We start from the raw sequence: 14,697 nt of genomic DNA, 5'->3' as shown, positions 1-14,697 counted from the left end.
TCCAAGGACTGCTTTAGCTACATTCCAGAAATTTTGATTTTTTTTTGTTGTTGTTATTCAATTCAAAATAGTTTCTCATTTCCTGTAGAACTTTTTCTTTGATGCATTAGTTTTTTTTATAATTGTGTGGTTCAATTGCCAAATTTTACGTGGTTTCTTAGATATCTTATTGTTTTCATTTCTAATTTAATTTCATTGTGGTCATAAAAATTACTCTACAATTTGAATCCTTTCAAATTTATTACAACTTGTTTATAGCTCAGCGTGTAGTCTTTCTTGGTAAATACACTTGATAAGAATGTGTATTCTGCAGTTGTTGGGTGTAACATTCCGTATATATCAGTTAGGTTAAGGTGGTTAGTGGTGTTTAGATCATGTATATCTTTCCTGATTTTTTGGTATAATTGTTTTATGCATTCCTGAAATGAAATGTTAAAATATCCCAAGTATGACTGTGGAATTGTCTCTTCTCTATTTCTATCAATTTTTTGCTTCATGCATTTTGATGAAGCTTTACTCTCAAGTACTTAGACATTTATTATGTTTTCCGATGACTTGAGCCTTTTGTTATTACAGTGTGTCTTCATCTCTGGTAATGCTTTTGTCTTGAAGTTTATCAGATATTAATGTAGCTGCTCTACCTTATGCTTACTGTTTTCATGGTTTATCTTTTTTCCATTTATTTTCAGCTTCACTGTATTGTTTTAACTATAGTGCTGCTTTTGGAGATCCATATAGTTTGGATCATAATCCAAATTTTGTTATTCAGTCTGACAATATTGACATTTTACATCATTTAGCAATAGGTCTAGAAAAATATTTTGTATCAACACTTTATATATATTTATCTCATAGTTTTTAAGAGCTTCATAATATAATGCTTAGGAAAATATTGACTTAAAATTAATTCTGTATTAGTGAACTAATAGATTATTTCTAGATTTTAATACTGTCAAAAAATATTGGATGAAGTATCCTGCATATGTTGGAAATGGTGTGTGTGTGTGTGTGTGTGTGTGTGTGTGTGTACATATACATGTGTTGGTATGACTTTGGCAGAAATAGTGGATCAAAGAGTTACATACATTTTTTTTTTCTGTTGATAACGTACTGTGTTCTAGAGAGGATATGCCAGTTGACATTTGCTTAATAAGTGGGTGACAATGACTCTTACCTAACCTTTTGAAAATACGGTTTACTTTTACTTATCAGATAGGTAAATATAAAATCTTGTTTCAATGTTTGTTTTATTAATTTTTGAGTGAGATTGAGTTTATTTTATTCAGTGGATAGCCTTTTTATGTCCTTTGTTTGTTTTTTATTGGCTATTTTTTAAAAAATCAATCCTTAAGATATTTTTGTATATTAGCTAGATTAGTACTTTGTCATGTAAATTGCAAGTTTTTTTTTTTTTGCTATTAATAGCATAGTTTGAAGTGGAGTAATGTGATGCCTCCAGCTTGGTTCTTTTTGCCTAGGAATGTCCTGGCTATCTGAGCTCTTTTTTGGTTCCATATGAATTTTAAAATAGTTTTTTCTAATTCAGTGAAGAATGTGAGTGGTTTAATGGGAATAGCATTGAATCTATAAATTGTTTTGGACAGTATGGTCATTTTCACGATATTAATTCTTTCTATCCATGAGCATGGAATGTTTTACCATCTGCTTATGTCTTCTCTGAGTTCCTGGAGCAGTAGCTAGTAGTTCTCCTTGAAGAGGCCCTTCACTTCCCTTGTTAGCTGTATTCCTGGATATTTTTTGTGGCAGTTTTGAATGGGAGCTCATTCATTATTTGGCTCTCTGCTTGTCTGAATATGTTTAAAAGAAAACTGAACATGTTTTAAAGAAAGAAAATTCAGATATCCAACAATAAACTTTTATAATATCCGTAATCCAATCCAAAATTACTTTACTTTATGGTATGCAAAGAAGCAGCAGAAAAATGTAGCCAATTATTCTGTAGCCCAGAGAAAAATCTGTTCATAGAAACAGACATGGAAATAACAGAGGTGATGAAGACTGCAGTAAAGGACTTTAAATAGCTATTGTAAGTGTGCTTGAGGATTTAAAGGCAAATGTGAAGAATGGGAAAAGAGATTTTAAAAAGGACCAAAGTGGAACTTCTAAAGGTGAGAAATATATGAAATAAAAAATTTACTTGACAAGCTTAAAGGCAGATTTGACAATGCATCAGAAAAGATCAGTAAGCTTGAAGACAAAACAACAGAAACCACCTAAACTGAAGCACAGAAAGAGAAATAAAAAGCTGGAGTATGGAGAGAAGCATATCCAGTTACCTATGGGGCAGTGTCAGATGGTTTAACATACCTGTAATGGAGTGATGGGAGTGGCGAATTTGGGAGTGGGAGGAGTGGCTGAAAAACTACAGGCATGAATTGTTCTATTGTGCTTTACTTAATTGTTCTTTGCAGATATTGCTTTTTTCCTTTTTATTTTTATTTTTTAACAAATTGATGATTTGTGTCAACTGTGTGTTGAGCAAGTCTATCAGTGCCATTTTTCCAACAGCATATATCACATTTTGATAATTGTCACAATAGTTTTAAGCTTTTCATTATTATTACATCTGTTATAGTTATCTGTGATCAGTGATCTTTCTTGTTACTCTAGTAATTATATAGGGCACCATGAACAAGCAGTCATAGATGATGGCAAACTTAATCACTAAATGTTGTCTCTGCTCTGACTGCTCCACAGAGTGCATTCTTCCTTCTCTCTCCTTCTCCTTGGGCTTCCCTACTCCCTGAGACAGAACAATGCCAATAAATAACCTTTCAATGGCCTTGATGTATTCAAGAGACAAGAAGAATAGCATGTCTCTCACTTTAAATTAAAAGTTAGAAATAGTCTGGGTGCAGTGGCTCACACTGTAATCCCAGCACTTTGGGAGGCTGAGGCATGCAGATTGCTTGAGCCTAGGAGTTCGAGACCAGCCTGAGCAACATAGTGAGACCCTGCCTCTACAAAAAATACAAAAATTAGCTGGGCATGGTGGTGTGTGCCTGTAATCCCAGTTACTTGAGAAGCCAAGGTGGGAGGATTGCTTAAGCCCAGGAGGCAGAGCTTGCAGTGAGCTGAGATCCTGCCACTGCACTCCAGCCTGGGTGACAGAGCCAGCCCCTGTCTCAAAAGAAAAAAAAAGCTAGAAATAATTAAGCTTAGTGAAAGAGTCATGTCAAAAGCTAGGCCTCTGGTGCCAAACAGTCAGCCAAGGTGTGAACGCAAAGGAAGAGCTCTTGAAGGAAATTAACAATGCTAAGCCAGTGAAACACATAAATGATGAGAATGTGAAATAGCCATATTGCTGACATGGAGTAAGTTTGAGTGGTCTGTGTAGAAGATGAACCCAGCTACAACATTCTTTTAAGCCAAAACTTAATGCAGAGCAAGGCCCTAAGTCTCTTCACTTCTGTGAATGCTAAGAGAGGTGAGGAAACTGCAGGAGAAAAGTTTGAGGCTTACAGAGGTTGATTCACGAGGTTTAAGGAGGGAATCTGCCTCTGAAACATAAAGGTGACAGGTGAAGCAACAGTACCAGTAGAGTGGGACATTGCTGAAAACATGCCTAAAAATGTGGAACAACTTTGGAACTGGGTAACAGGCAGAGGTTGGAGAAGAAGAAGACAGGAAAATGTGAGAAAGTTTGGAAATTCCTTGAGACTTGTTGAATGGCTTTACTTAAAATGCTGATAGCGATATAGACAATAAAGTCCAGGCTGAGGTGGTCTCAGATGGAAATGAGGAACTTCTTGGGAAATGGAGCAAAGGTGACTCTTGTTATGTTTTAGCAAAGAGACTGGTGGCATTTTGCTCCTGCCCTAGGGATGTGTGGAGCTTTGAACTTGAGAGAGATGATCTAGGGTATCTGGCCGAAGAAATTTCTAAGCAGCAAAGTATTCAAGAGGTGACTTGGGTGCTGTTAAAGGCATTCAGTTTTATAAGGGAAGCAGAGCATAGAAGTTCAGAAAATTTGCAGCCTGACAATGTGATAGAAAAGAAAAGCTCATTTTCTGAGGAGAAATTCAAGCCTGCTGCAGAAATTTGCATAAGTAACAGGGAGCCAAATGTTAATCCCCAAGACAATGGGGAAAATGTCTCCAGGGCATGTCAGAGGTCTTCATGGTAGCCCCACCCATCACAGGCCCAGGGCCTAGAAGGAAAAAATGGTTTCATGGGCTGGGCCCAGGGTCCCCTTGTGTGCAGCCTAGGGACTTGGTGCCCTGCATCCCAGCCTCTCTAGCTGTGGCTGAAAGGGGCCAACCTAAAGCTCGGCCTATGGCTTCAGAGGGTGCAAACCTCAAGCTTTGGCAGCTTCCATGTGGTATTGAGCCTGCCAATGCACAGAAGTCGAGAATTGGGGTTTGGGAACCTCCACCTAGATTTCAGAGGATATATGGAAATGCCTGGATGTCCAGGTAGAAGTTTGCTGCACGGACAGGGCTCTCTCTCTTGGAGAACCTCTGCTAGGGCAGTACTGAAGGGAAATGTGGGATTGGAGCCCTAACACAGAGTACCTGCTGGGGCACCACCTAGTGGAGCTGTGAGAAGAGGGCAACCGTCCTCCAGACCCCAAAATGGTGGATCTACCAACAGCTTGCACCATGCACCTGGAAAAGCTGTACTCAATGCCAGCTGGTTGAAGCACCCAGGAGGTTGGGCTATACCCTGCAGAGCCATAGGGGCAGAGCTGCCCAAGGCTGTGTGAGTCCTCCTCTTGCATCATTGTGACCTGAATGTGAGACATAGAGTCAAAGGAGATCATTTTGGAGGTTTAAGACTTGACTGACCTACTGGATTTCAGACTTGCATGGGGCCTGTAGACCTTTATTTTGGCAGTTTCTCCCATTTGGAATGGCTGCATTTACCTAATACCTGCACACCCATTGTATCTATAAAGTAACTAACTTGATTTTGACTTTACAGGCATGTAGGTGGAGCGGACTTGGCTTGTCTCAGATGAGACTTTGGATGGTGGACTTTTGAGTTAATGCTGAAATAAGACTTTGGGGGACTGTTGGGAAGGCATGATTGGTTTTGAAATGTGAGGACATGAGATTTGGGAGGGACCAGGAGCCAGATGATACGGTTTGGCTGTGTCCCCACCCAAATCTCATCTTGAATTCCCATGTGTTGTGGGAGGGACTCAGCAGGAGGTAATTGAATCATGCTGTTATCGTGATAGTGAATAAGTCTCACGAGATCTGATGGTTTTAAAAAGGGGAGTTTCATTGCACAAGCTCTCTTCTCTTGTCTGCCACCATGTGAGGTGTGTCTTTCACATTCCACCATGATTGTGAAGCCTCCCCTGCCACGTGGAACTGTAAGGCCATTAAACCTCTTTCTTTTGTAAATTGCCCAGTTTCAAGTATGTCTTTATCAGCAGTGTGAAAATGGACTAATGTAGCGTGATGGCGCACATCTGTAGCCCCAGCTACTTGGGAAACTAAGGTAGGAGGACTGCATGAGTTCAGGAGGCAGAGCTTGCAGTAAGCTGAAATCGTGCCACTGCACTCCAGCCTGGGGGACAGAGCCAGATCCTGTTTCAAAAAACAAAACAAAACAAAAAACAAAACCTAGCCAGGCGCAGTGGCTCACACCTGTAATCCCAGCAGTTTGGGAGGCTGAGGAAGGCAGATCACCTGAGGTCAGGAGTTTGAGACCGGTCTGGCCAATGTGGTGAAACCCCATCTCTACTAAAAATACAGAAATTAGCTGGGCGTGGCGATGCATGCCTGTAATCCCAGCTACTTGGGAGGCTGAGGCAGGAGAATCTCTTGAACCTGGGAGATGGAGGTTGCAGTGAGCCAAGATCACACCACTGCTCTCCAGCCTGGGCGACAAGAGCAAGACTCCGTCTCAAAAAAAAAAAGTTGGAAATAATTAAGCTTAGTGAGGAAGGCACGTGAAATTTAAGCTTAGTGAGGAAGGCATGCCAAAAACTAGGCCTCTCATGCCAAACAGTCAGCCAAGTTTTGAATGCAAAGGTAGAGTTCTTGAAGGAAATTAACAGTGCTGTGCCACTGAACACATGAATGATGAGAAAGTGAAATAGCTATATTGCTGACATGGAGAAAGTTTGAGTGGTCTGCATAGAAGATGAAACCAGCTACAACATTCTCTTAAGCCAAAGTCTAACGCAGAGCAAGGCCCTGACTCTCTTCACTTCTCTGAATGCTGAGAGGTGAGGAAGCTGCAGAAGAGTTTGAGGCTTACAGAGGATGGTTCATAAGGTTTAATGAAGGAAGCCGTATCCATACCATAAATGTGACACGTGAAGCAGTAAGTGCTGATGTAGAAATTGCAGCAGGTGATCCAGAAGATCTAGCTAAGGTAATTGATGAAGGTGACTACACTAAACAACAAATTTTCAAGGTAGATGAAGCAAGTTTCTACTGGAAGAAGATGCCATCTCATAGTTAAAGAGAAGTCAATGCTTGGCTTTCAAGGACAGCAACTCTTGTTGGGGGCTAATACAACTGATGATTTTAAGTTGAAGCTAGTTCTTGTTTACCATTCTGAAAATCCTAGGGCCTTTAAGAATTTTGCTACATCTACTCCCTGTGGGGTCTGTAAGTAGAACAACAAAGTTCAGATGAGAGCACATCTGTTGATGGCAGAGTTTAAGCCCACTGTTGAGACCTACTGCTAAGCAAAAAAGATCTCTTTCAAAATATTACTGCTCATTGACAGTGTACCTGGTCACCCATTTTCTGCAGTGAAGATGCCCAAGATTAATGTTGTTTTCATGCTTTCCAACATCCATTCTGCAGCCGATGGGTCAAGGTGTGATTAAGACTCTCAAGTCTTACTATTTAAGGATTGCATTTTGTAAGGCTACAGCTGCCGTAGATGGTGATTCCTGCGAGAGATCTCAGCAAAGGAAATGGAAAACCTTCTGGAAAGGAGTCACTATTCTACATGCCATTAAGAACATTCGTGATTCATGAGAGGAGGTCAAAGTATCAAACAGGAGTTTGGAAGAATTTGATTCCAGTCCTCATGGGTGATTTTGAGGGGTTCAAACTGAAGTGGGGGAAGTAACTGTAGATGTGGTGGAAATAGCAAGAGAACTAGAATTAGAAGTGGAGCCTGGAGATGGGACCGAATTACTGCAGTCTTATAAGACTTGAACGGATGAGGAGTTGCTTCTTACAGATGAGCAAAGAAAGTGGTCTTGAGATAGAATCTACTCTTGGTGAAGAAGCTATGAACATTGTCAAAATGACAATAAGGGTTTAGAATACTACGTAAACTTAGTTGATAAAGCAGTGTCAGGATATGAGAGTGGACTCCAAGTTTGAAAGAATTTTTGCTGTGGACAAAATGCTGTCAAACAGCATCACATGCTACAGAGAGATCTTTCGTGTTACACAGAACTGAAACAGGAAGAATCAAATCAATACAGCAGACTTTATTGTTGTCTTCATTTTAAGAAATTGACCCAGCCACCCCAGCCTTCAGCAGCCACCACCCTGATGAGTCAGCAACCATCATTATCAAGGCAAGACCCTCCACCAGCAAAAAAGAGTATGACTTGCTGAAAGCCTCAGATGATCATTTGCATTTTTAGCAATAAAGCATTTTTCAAATTAAGATATGAACATTATTTCAAAATAATGCTGTTGCACACTTAAAAGGCTACAGTGTAATGTAAATATAACTTGTATATATACTGGGATATGAAAAAGTTGTGTGACTCATTTGTTGCAATATTTGCTTTATGGAAGTAGTCTGTAACCAGGCCCATAATATCTCTGAGATATGCCTGTTTTTAAAGAAGTAATGTCTAGAAATTTATCAGATTTGTTAAACAGCTGTAAATTCACAGATTTCAACATTTGCTGGAACCCAGCAGGATAAATATAAATAAACATGATGCCTGAAAATCTGTGACTAGAAAAAGAAAAGTTTTAAACAGCCAGAGAAGAAAGACATTTACACTGGGGAACCAAAATAGAAATACTTCCTTCTTATCATAAGCAATACAATCCAGAAAACAATTGAATCATCTTGAAACTGTTGAAAGAAAAAAGTCGATCTCGAATTCTATAGCCACTGAAAATATTCTTTAAAAACAAAGGTGAAATTAAGACATTTTCAGGCAAATAAAAGCTTAGAGAATTTATTGCCAACAGACCTGTATTGCTAGAAATTTTAAGGAACTTTCTAATGATACCAGATGGAAAAGCAGATTTACACAAAGAAGGGAAGGGCACTGGAAACAGTAAATATTTGAGTAAATGTAAAATGCTTTTTTTTTCTGTTTTGGTCTTTGTTTAAAGCAAAAATAATAACTTGCATAGTGGAGCCTATAATATACATAGAAGAAAAATTTGTTACCACAGTTACACAGAGGATAGTATAGAAATGTGAAGCCCTTATATTATATGTGAGGTGATATAATACATAAAGGTCTACTGTGGGAAGGTTAATGGTTTATGTTGTAATGCCTAGAGCAGTCGTAAAAAAATAAGCCAGTAAAGAAAGTGGAATACTAAAAACTACTCAATCCAAATGAAGGCAGGAATGGAGAACGAAACAACTAATGGGAAAAATAGACAATGAAAAGGCAAGATAGTAAACTTAGGTTGGTAGGATGTAAAATGGTAGAGACACTTTGGAAAACAGTTTGACTGTTTTTCAAATGTTTATCATATCAACAGGTATATAGATAAATAGTTATCATATTCATGCAATGGAATACCACTTAGCCATAAAAAGAACCTTAACTACTGAGGCACATAGCAATATGGGTGAATCTCAAAGACACGTTGAGTGAAAGAGCCAAACATAGGAGCATATACTGTATCATGTTTACATGAAATTTTAGAACATGCAAGACTAATCAGTAGTGAGAGGAAGCAGATTGAGAGTTGTTTGAGACTTGGTAGGGAAGTGTGTGCGTTGATTGCAAAAGGGATAAGGACATGTTCTGGAAGGATCGACTTGGTTTGTATACCAATCTTTGTTTTCATTTGTCATAACCCCATTGAATGGTGCACCTGAAAGGATGCATTTTTGTATGTAAATTATACGTCAATATATAGTTAAAAAGAAAAATAAACCAGATCCTATGCTTGGCTGAGGGGCTGTATAGTAACAAAAAATAACATTACCTTATAATTGAAGGACAATCTTAACTTTGAAAACATATTTTAAAAAAAGTTTGTAAAAATACAGAATTAAAATTAGAAGAGACCAATGAGTATTTAAAATGTAATAGACAACTCAAATTATGCTTATGTAGGCATACAGTTTTCCAAAAGGGTAGATGAGAATGTGTTAACAGATTGCTTTGGGACTGAGAGTGATTGGAAGAGGTAGAGGTCTTAGAGAGAGACTTTTTTTTTTTTTTAATTTATGCTTTTTCAGTGCCATTTAACATTTTAAATTATGAGTATATTACATATCCCCTCAAATTAAATGAAAATGTAACAAAAATCAGACTTCATTTAAAAATAAAAATTAAAGTTGTTATATTCATCTGCTGTCAAGGAAGTTTTTTACTTAAAAAATTTTTAAAGCATCTGCTATAATAAAAAGGTGAGAAGAAAGCCATTCTTACATTTCAGCTTTACTTGTAGACTAGTGTATTATCTGTCAAAAGCCCTTAAAGCAACTCAACCTTTGTTAATATACACGAAGAAATTGGATGTATGGACTAAGGAAGACATCTATAAAATGTTTATCACAGCGTATTTCACAAAATCATAAGTACAGGTCGAATGTTCAAGAGTAAGGTCAATTGTTAAGCAAATTTGGTAGTCCAACATATAAGGTAAAATAATATGTTGCCACATAAATGATATCATACATAAAATATTAAATTATATTAATATTTTATAAGCCAGATTATGGCATCATATAATGAGAATGACCATATAGTGTGTTATTCATAAGAGTACAATTTCAGAATGAATGGGAGAGCTGAAATAATTAAAACTATTTAATTTTCAGAGTATTTAATCACCGACAAATTGGTTTTATTTTATTGGGTATCCTGTAAAGTAATTCTGCTGTAAACCTATATTCTAAAATGAAATTATTAAAAACATATATTCTTGTGTATTTATCTAAATTTGAAATTATTGGCACTTTCAATTGACTCTTGCATGCTTTTATTAGAGAAGGTATTCTCCCTACAGTTGCTCAGAGCAAATTCTGCTTAATTGCAGGATATTCTCAATTCTAAATTTCTGCATATTAAAACGTTTAAATATTTCAGACCAGATATTGTTACAAATGCCATTCTTTTGCTTTCATTCAGAATACCTTCTACAAATCCGAGATATTTTTACATTGACTTTTATTTGTAATTATTTTAAGTAATCTTCCAGTTTAGATGACACAGAATCATATAGCTTCTCAATTTCATTCCATTGAAGTATACAGTGTAAATAAATCTAATTGAAAATAGGAACTCCATCAAACCATTATTCCTACAAATGAAGATACTTCAACTTAAGCTTACACATTGAATGCTTTAATTTCTTTAGTTCGTTCCTTGCTTTTGTTGGAATGCATTTCAGTATCAGCCTGTTTGCAAGCTTTGTTTCCAATAATTGCAGTTTCCTGAAAGCTTTACTCCATTCTTTCAATACATTGATTAAATATATTCAACTGACTTTCAACAAAATGCAAATCAAAATATAGAAGAGTCATTATCAAAACAATTTAATATGATTGTAGAATGCTTAGGTTGATTTACTGTCAAGAGTTTACCAAACATTTTTAGAGTCTTTCCTTTTGCTGGTGGTCAGGTAAGAGAAACATCATATGTTTTGCTTGCTTGTTTTTGTTTTCTGGTATTCCTTGCAAATTTTTTGTTACTCAGGTTCTCTGAGTATGTATGTAAATTTCAGTATCCAGACGTTTTACTTTGATCAGTTGAAAAAAACAAAACATGAATTTGCATGAAATTATGATCCGGTTATTTTTTGGCAGCTCATCATCATTTTAAGTTGGAATATTTTTGTCCTCAGCAGCATTATATCTTGTTCTTAGGAATTTTCTTATTTTTCTGAGTTGCTAGGATATATGTAAGTATCAAATTTAATATTTTAGATTCTTCCTGTGACATGATGTAAAAAATGTAAAAACTTTGTTTAGAATTTAGTATTTTGAAAAGTGTTCCTTTTTGACTTTTGGCTAGAAGTTCTTTTTATAGAGAATGGCAAACTGTTACTTCCTAAGTTTTGTTTTTATAGTTGACCACACTGTAATTCATCCACTATGCTGAAACCTAGTTAATCTTTCTAAATGGTATGCTTTATTCCTTAAGTATGTTATAATCTTTAAAGTTATTCGTGACTTTCCATCACACTTAACGACTAAAATTTTACCATGGCCTACAAAATTATTACATAGTCCAGATTATACCTTGCTTTTTAACCTCATCCTGTGTCAGTCACTTCCCCTTACTTTCTGAACTCTAGCCAAACTAGCCTCCTTCCTTTCCCTCAAGGCCATTACATTTGCTGTTTCCCTTACTGGGAATTCTGTTTTTCCAGATCTTTTCATTACTGGCTCCTCATCATTCAGGTCTCAGTTCAAATCACATCATTTTAGAAACATTTTCTCTGAACATAATATGTAAAGAGCCTTTTTTCTAACTCACTCTCTATCCCTAGTACTCAATATTCTATTTTTCCTTTTTAATTTTCTTCATAGCAACTATTGCTATTTAAAATGATCTTATTTATTGTAGGAGCAGGAATAGTATATGTCAGGTTCACCACTCTCTCACAGCATAGTAAACACTTACATTTGTGAAATGAATGACTGTCTTATGTAGTTACTATATCCATATTTATTCTCTGATTCTCACTTCTAGCTATAAAATATCTTAGTGGTATTTGCCTTCCATATTTTCAGACAATTTAAAAATAGCTCTAAACAAGGAACTTTAAGCAAGGTTGTCATATGTTCTTACATTTATTTTAATGTTTTCTAAACACAAATAAAATATAAGATGTGGAACTGACAGAGTACAAGTGAAGATAAGATGAGAAAAAATATGTATAAATACATATGTTTTTTGAGACGGAGTTTCGCTCTTCTTGCCCAAGCTAGAGTGCAATGGCGCAATCTCAGCTCATGGCAACCTCTGCCTTCCGGGTTCAAATGATTCTCCTGCTTCAGCCTCCCGAGTAGCTGGGATTATAGGCGCCTGCCGCCATGCCCAGCTAATTTTTTTGTATTTTTGGTAGAAATGGGGTTTCACCCTGTTAGTCAGGCTGGTCTTGAAATCAGGTAATCTGCCTGCCTCGGTCTCCCAAAGTGCTGGGATTACTGGCGTGAGCCACCCCACCTGGCAAAAATATTTATATTTATACTTCTCCCTTTAGATCCTAGAGAATGGTCTAGAGTTCTTGTAGGAATAATCTAGGAACTCTGCTGCTTGAGCAATCTAGACTTCCAGTTCCAACCATGAAATACCTTTTATCAGACTACCCTCCTACCAAAAGCAGTCATGAAAGCTAGACAAAATATGTAAAACCAAATGGTTTGAAGACACTGAAATGCAATTAACTCAGGTAGAACTTGAGGGGCTATGATCCTAAGGTCGTCGCCATGTAAACATTGGCTTTTTCCCTGAGGATATGTTCTAAATCATGTTCAGAGCAATAGAGGCCATATCTAAAGTGGCAGTCATTTCGGGCAGAGGAGACAATGGTCAGGCCCTGGAGCTGCTAAAATGACTGAAACATAGGGACAAAATCTCATATGGAAAGAAATTGCAGAGGAAAAGCCCAAAATTTATGGACAAATTTCCCTCAAATCGTTGGTGATTCTATAACCACATATATAGGGCAAACAAGACTCAAAGAAACCCAGCAGAAAATAGCAGAAGGAAATTAAAGGGCTAAGGAGAAAATTTAACAGCCACATGATAGTGGGGAAACAGGTTAGGCTGCTTAGGTGCCCTTGGTAAATACCCCTGGCTTCCAACTGAAATTCCCAGGTCCATTTCTGGAAGTTGGGGTAAAAACGGAAATGGACTGGCTTTAACAAAGCCTAAAACACAATATAGTCTGCGTTTACTCAGTCTGTGTTTAGAAATTTAACCTTTTTAGAAGATAATGGAATTCAAAGCCTCTACAATTTTTCATTTATGTAGTCTGGCCTCAAATAAAAAATTACTGAACAGGTTAAAAAAAGAAAATGCAAGAGCATATTCTAGAGATTATATCTGCACAAATGAAATGTTTATGAGATTATTCACTGAAAAATGTTCATGATAACAAAATATTGGAAATAGCCCAAGGGACCATCATTAGGGAATTTATTAGACAAATTGTGTATGTTTATATAATATATTAATTTTCACACAGGCACTATCATCATTTGGTGCAAACCAGTTCTTTATTGTATGATACTGTCCCAATCATTTGCTACAGGGCAGTTTGTAACTTTGGACCTGGCACAATAAGTGGAGGTTGCACATTCAAGTTTTGAGACAACTCAAAATGCTGCCACACATTTTCATGTGCCTCTAGGGTGGGGCATTCCACTTGAGAATCATTAATATTATGGAATTCTGTAAAACTGTAAAAAAAAAAACCGAGAAAACTGTTTGTGAACTGATACGGAAAGACCACCAACTTGCTATGTTTTGTTTAAGAAAGGAGGACAGTGAGAATATATATTTGGATTGCCTACATTTGCATAAAACATTCTGTAGTCATACGTAAGAAAGGAATGAAAGTGATTTTCTTTGGGGCCTGGTGAGGTGAATGGAGATGAGAATGGGTGAAATATATTTACTGGATTTTAAAAATACTGTTTTAATTTTTAGAACATGGATTTATTACCTATTTAAATTTTTAATGCAATTTTAGATATAAATAAGCTATTGTGTCAGATACAATAATTTCTAAGAGATCTATTTAAAATTTACATATTCATTAAACAAATGTTTTGGTCTTTTCCCAATCCTGTCTCCTTTTACTTTTCCTTTTCATTCAGTGGAGTAGGGCGAAACTGGGGCTGGGCATCTGCAGGTAGCAGCATTCTGGCTGAATTTGGTACACTACATATGGAGTTCATCCACCTCAGCTACTTGACAGGGGACCTGATTTACTACAAAAAGGTTTGTTTTCTTGCCTTCTTTTCTTTGTTTGTTATAAAGAGTCCTTCAAAATTGGCCCAAAGATTTGATTAATGCTTAAAATGTTTGCCTTTCTAGATATATGTTTATTAGGGCTTTAGCCTTTATATTCTCTTTTGAAGTTACTCAAAGAAATGTCCTTTCTATTTAGGACATATTTAAAATATTTATTGTTATTTGAGAAGTTATAACTACTATTACATTTTTAAAAAATTTCATTGCTATTTTTATGCAGCATTGTGCTGCAGTACCTAGCCAGCCTGGTAAGACAAGAAAGACAAAATATGTTCTGTCTTTGTCCAGATGTTTAAGAACTGAAAAGGAAGAAAGAAAATAGTAGTTATTCACAGATTACGTGATTATTGACCTATTAGAAATAAGAGTTTAATATGTTTTTTAAATAGATGATCAATATGGATGTTAAAAATCAGTAGTATTTCTCTACACCAGCTACAAAAGGCAAGAAAATGTCATTTTGCAAAAAGATACCTTATGTAATAGAGCAAGAGTATATATGTTTCCTACAAATAAATCTAACAAAAGATAAAGTTCAAATTTTTACTCAG

At 36.5% G+C, this 14,697-nt stretch overlaps 1 protein-coding gene across 2 annotated transcripts in view; it reads left to right on the top strand.

The window, feature by feature from the left end:
* MAN1A2 (mannosidase alpha class 1A member 2) overlaps window positions 1-14,697 on the top strand; it is a 160,340-nt gene that overhangs the window by 72,676 nt on the left and 72,967 nt on the right. For both annotated transcript variants that reach the window (XM_028844502.2, NM_001261288.1), the window contains 1 exon segment: window positions 13,990-14,113. In XM_028844502.2, coding sequence (XP_028700335.1) covers window positions 13,990-14,113 — 124 coding nt within the window.

This window comes from Macaca mulatta, chromosome 1 (genome assembly GCF_049350105.2).
Source record: "Macaca mulatta isolate MMU2019108-1 chromosome 1, T2T-MMU8v2.0, whole genome shotgun sequence".
Taxonomy (NCBI): Eukaryota; Metazoa; Chordata; class Mammalia; order Primates; family Cercopithecidae; genus Macaca; species Macaca mulatta.
The sequence above is the reverse complement of the archived record's forward strand: the minus strand, read 5'-3'. Positions and strand labels throughout refer to the sequence as shown.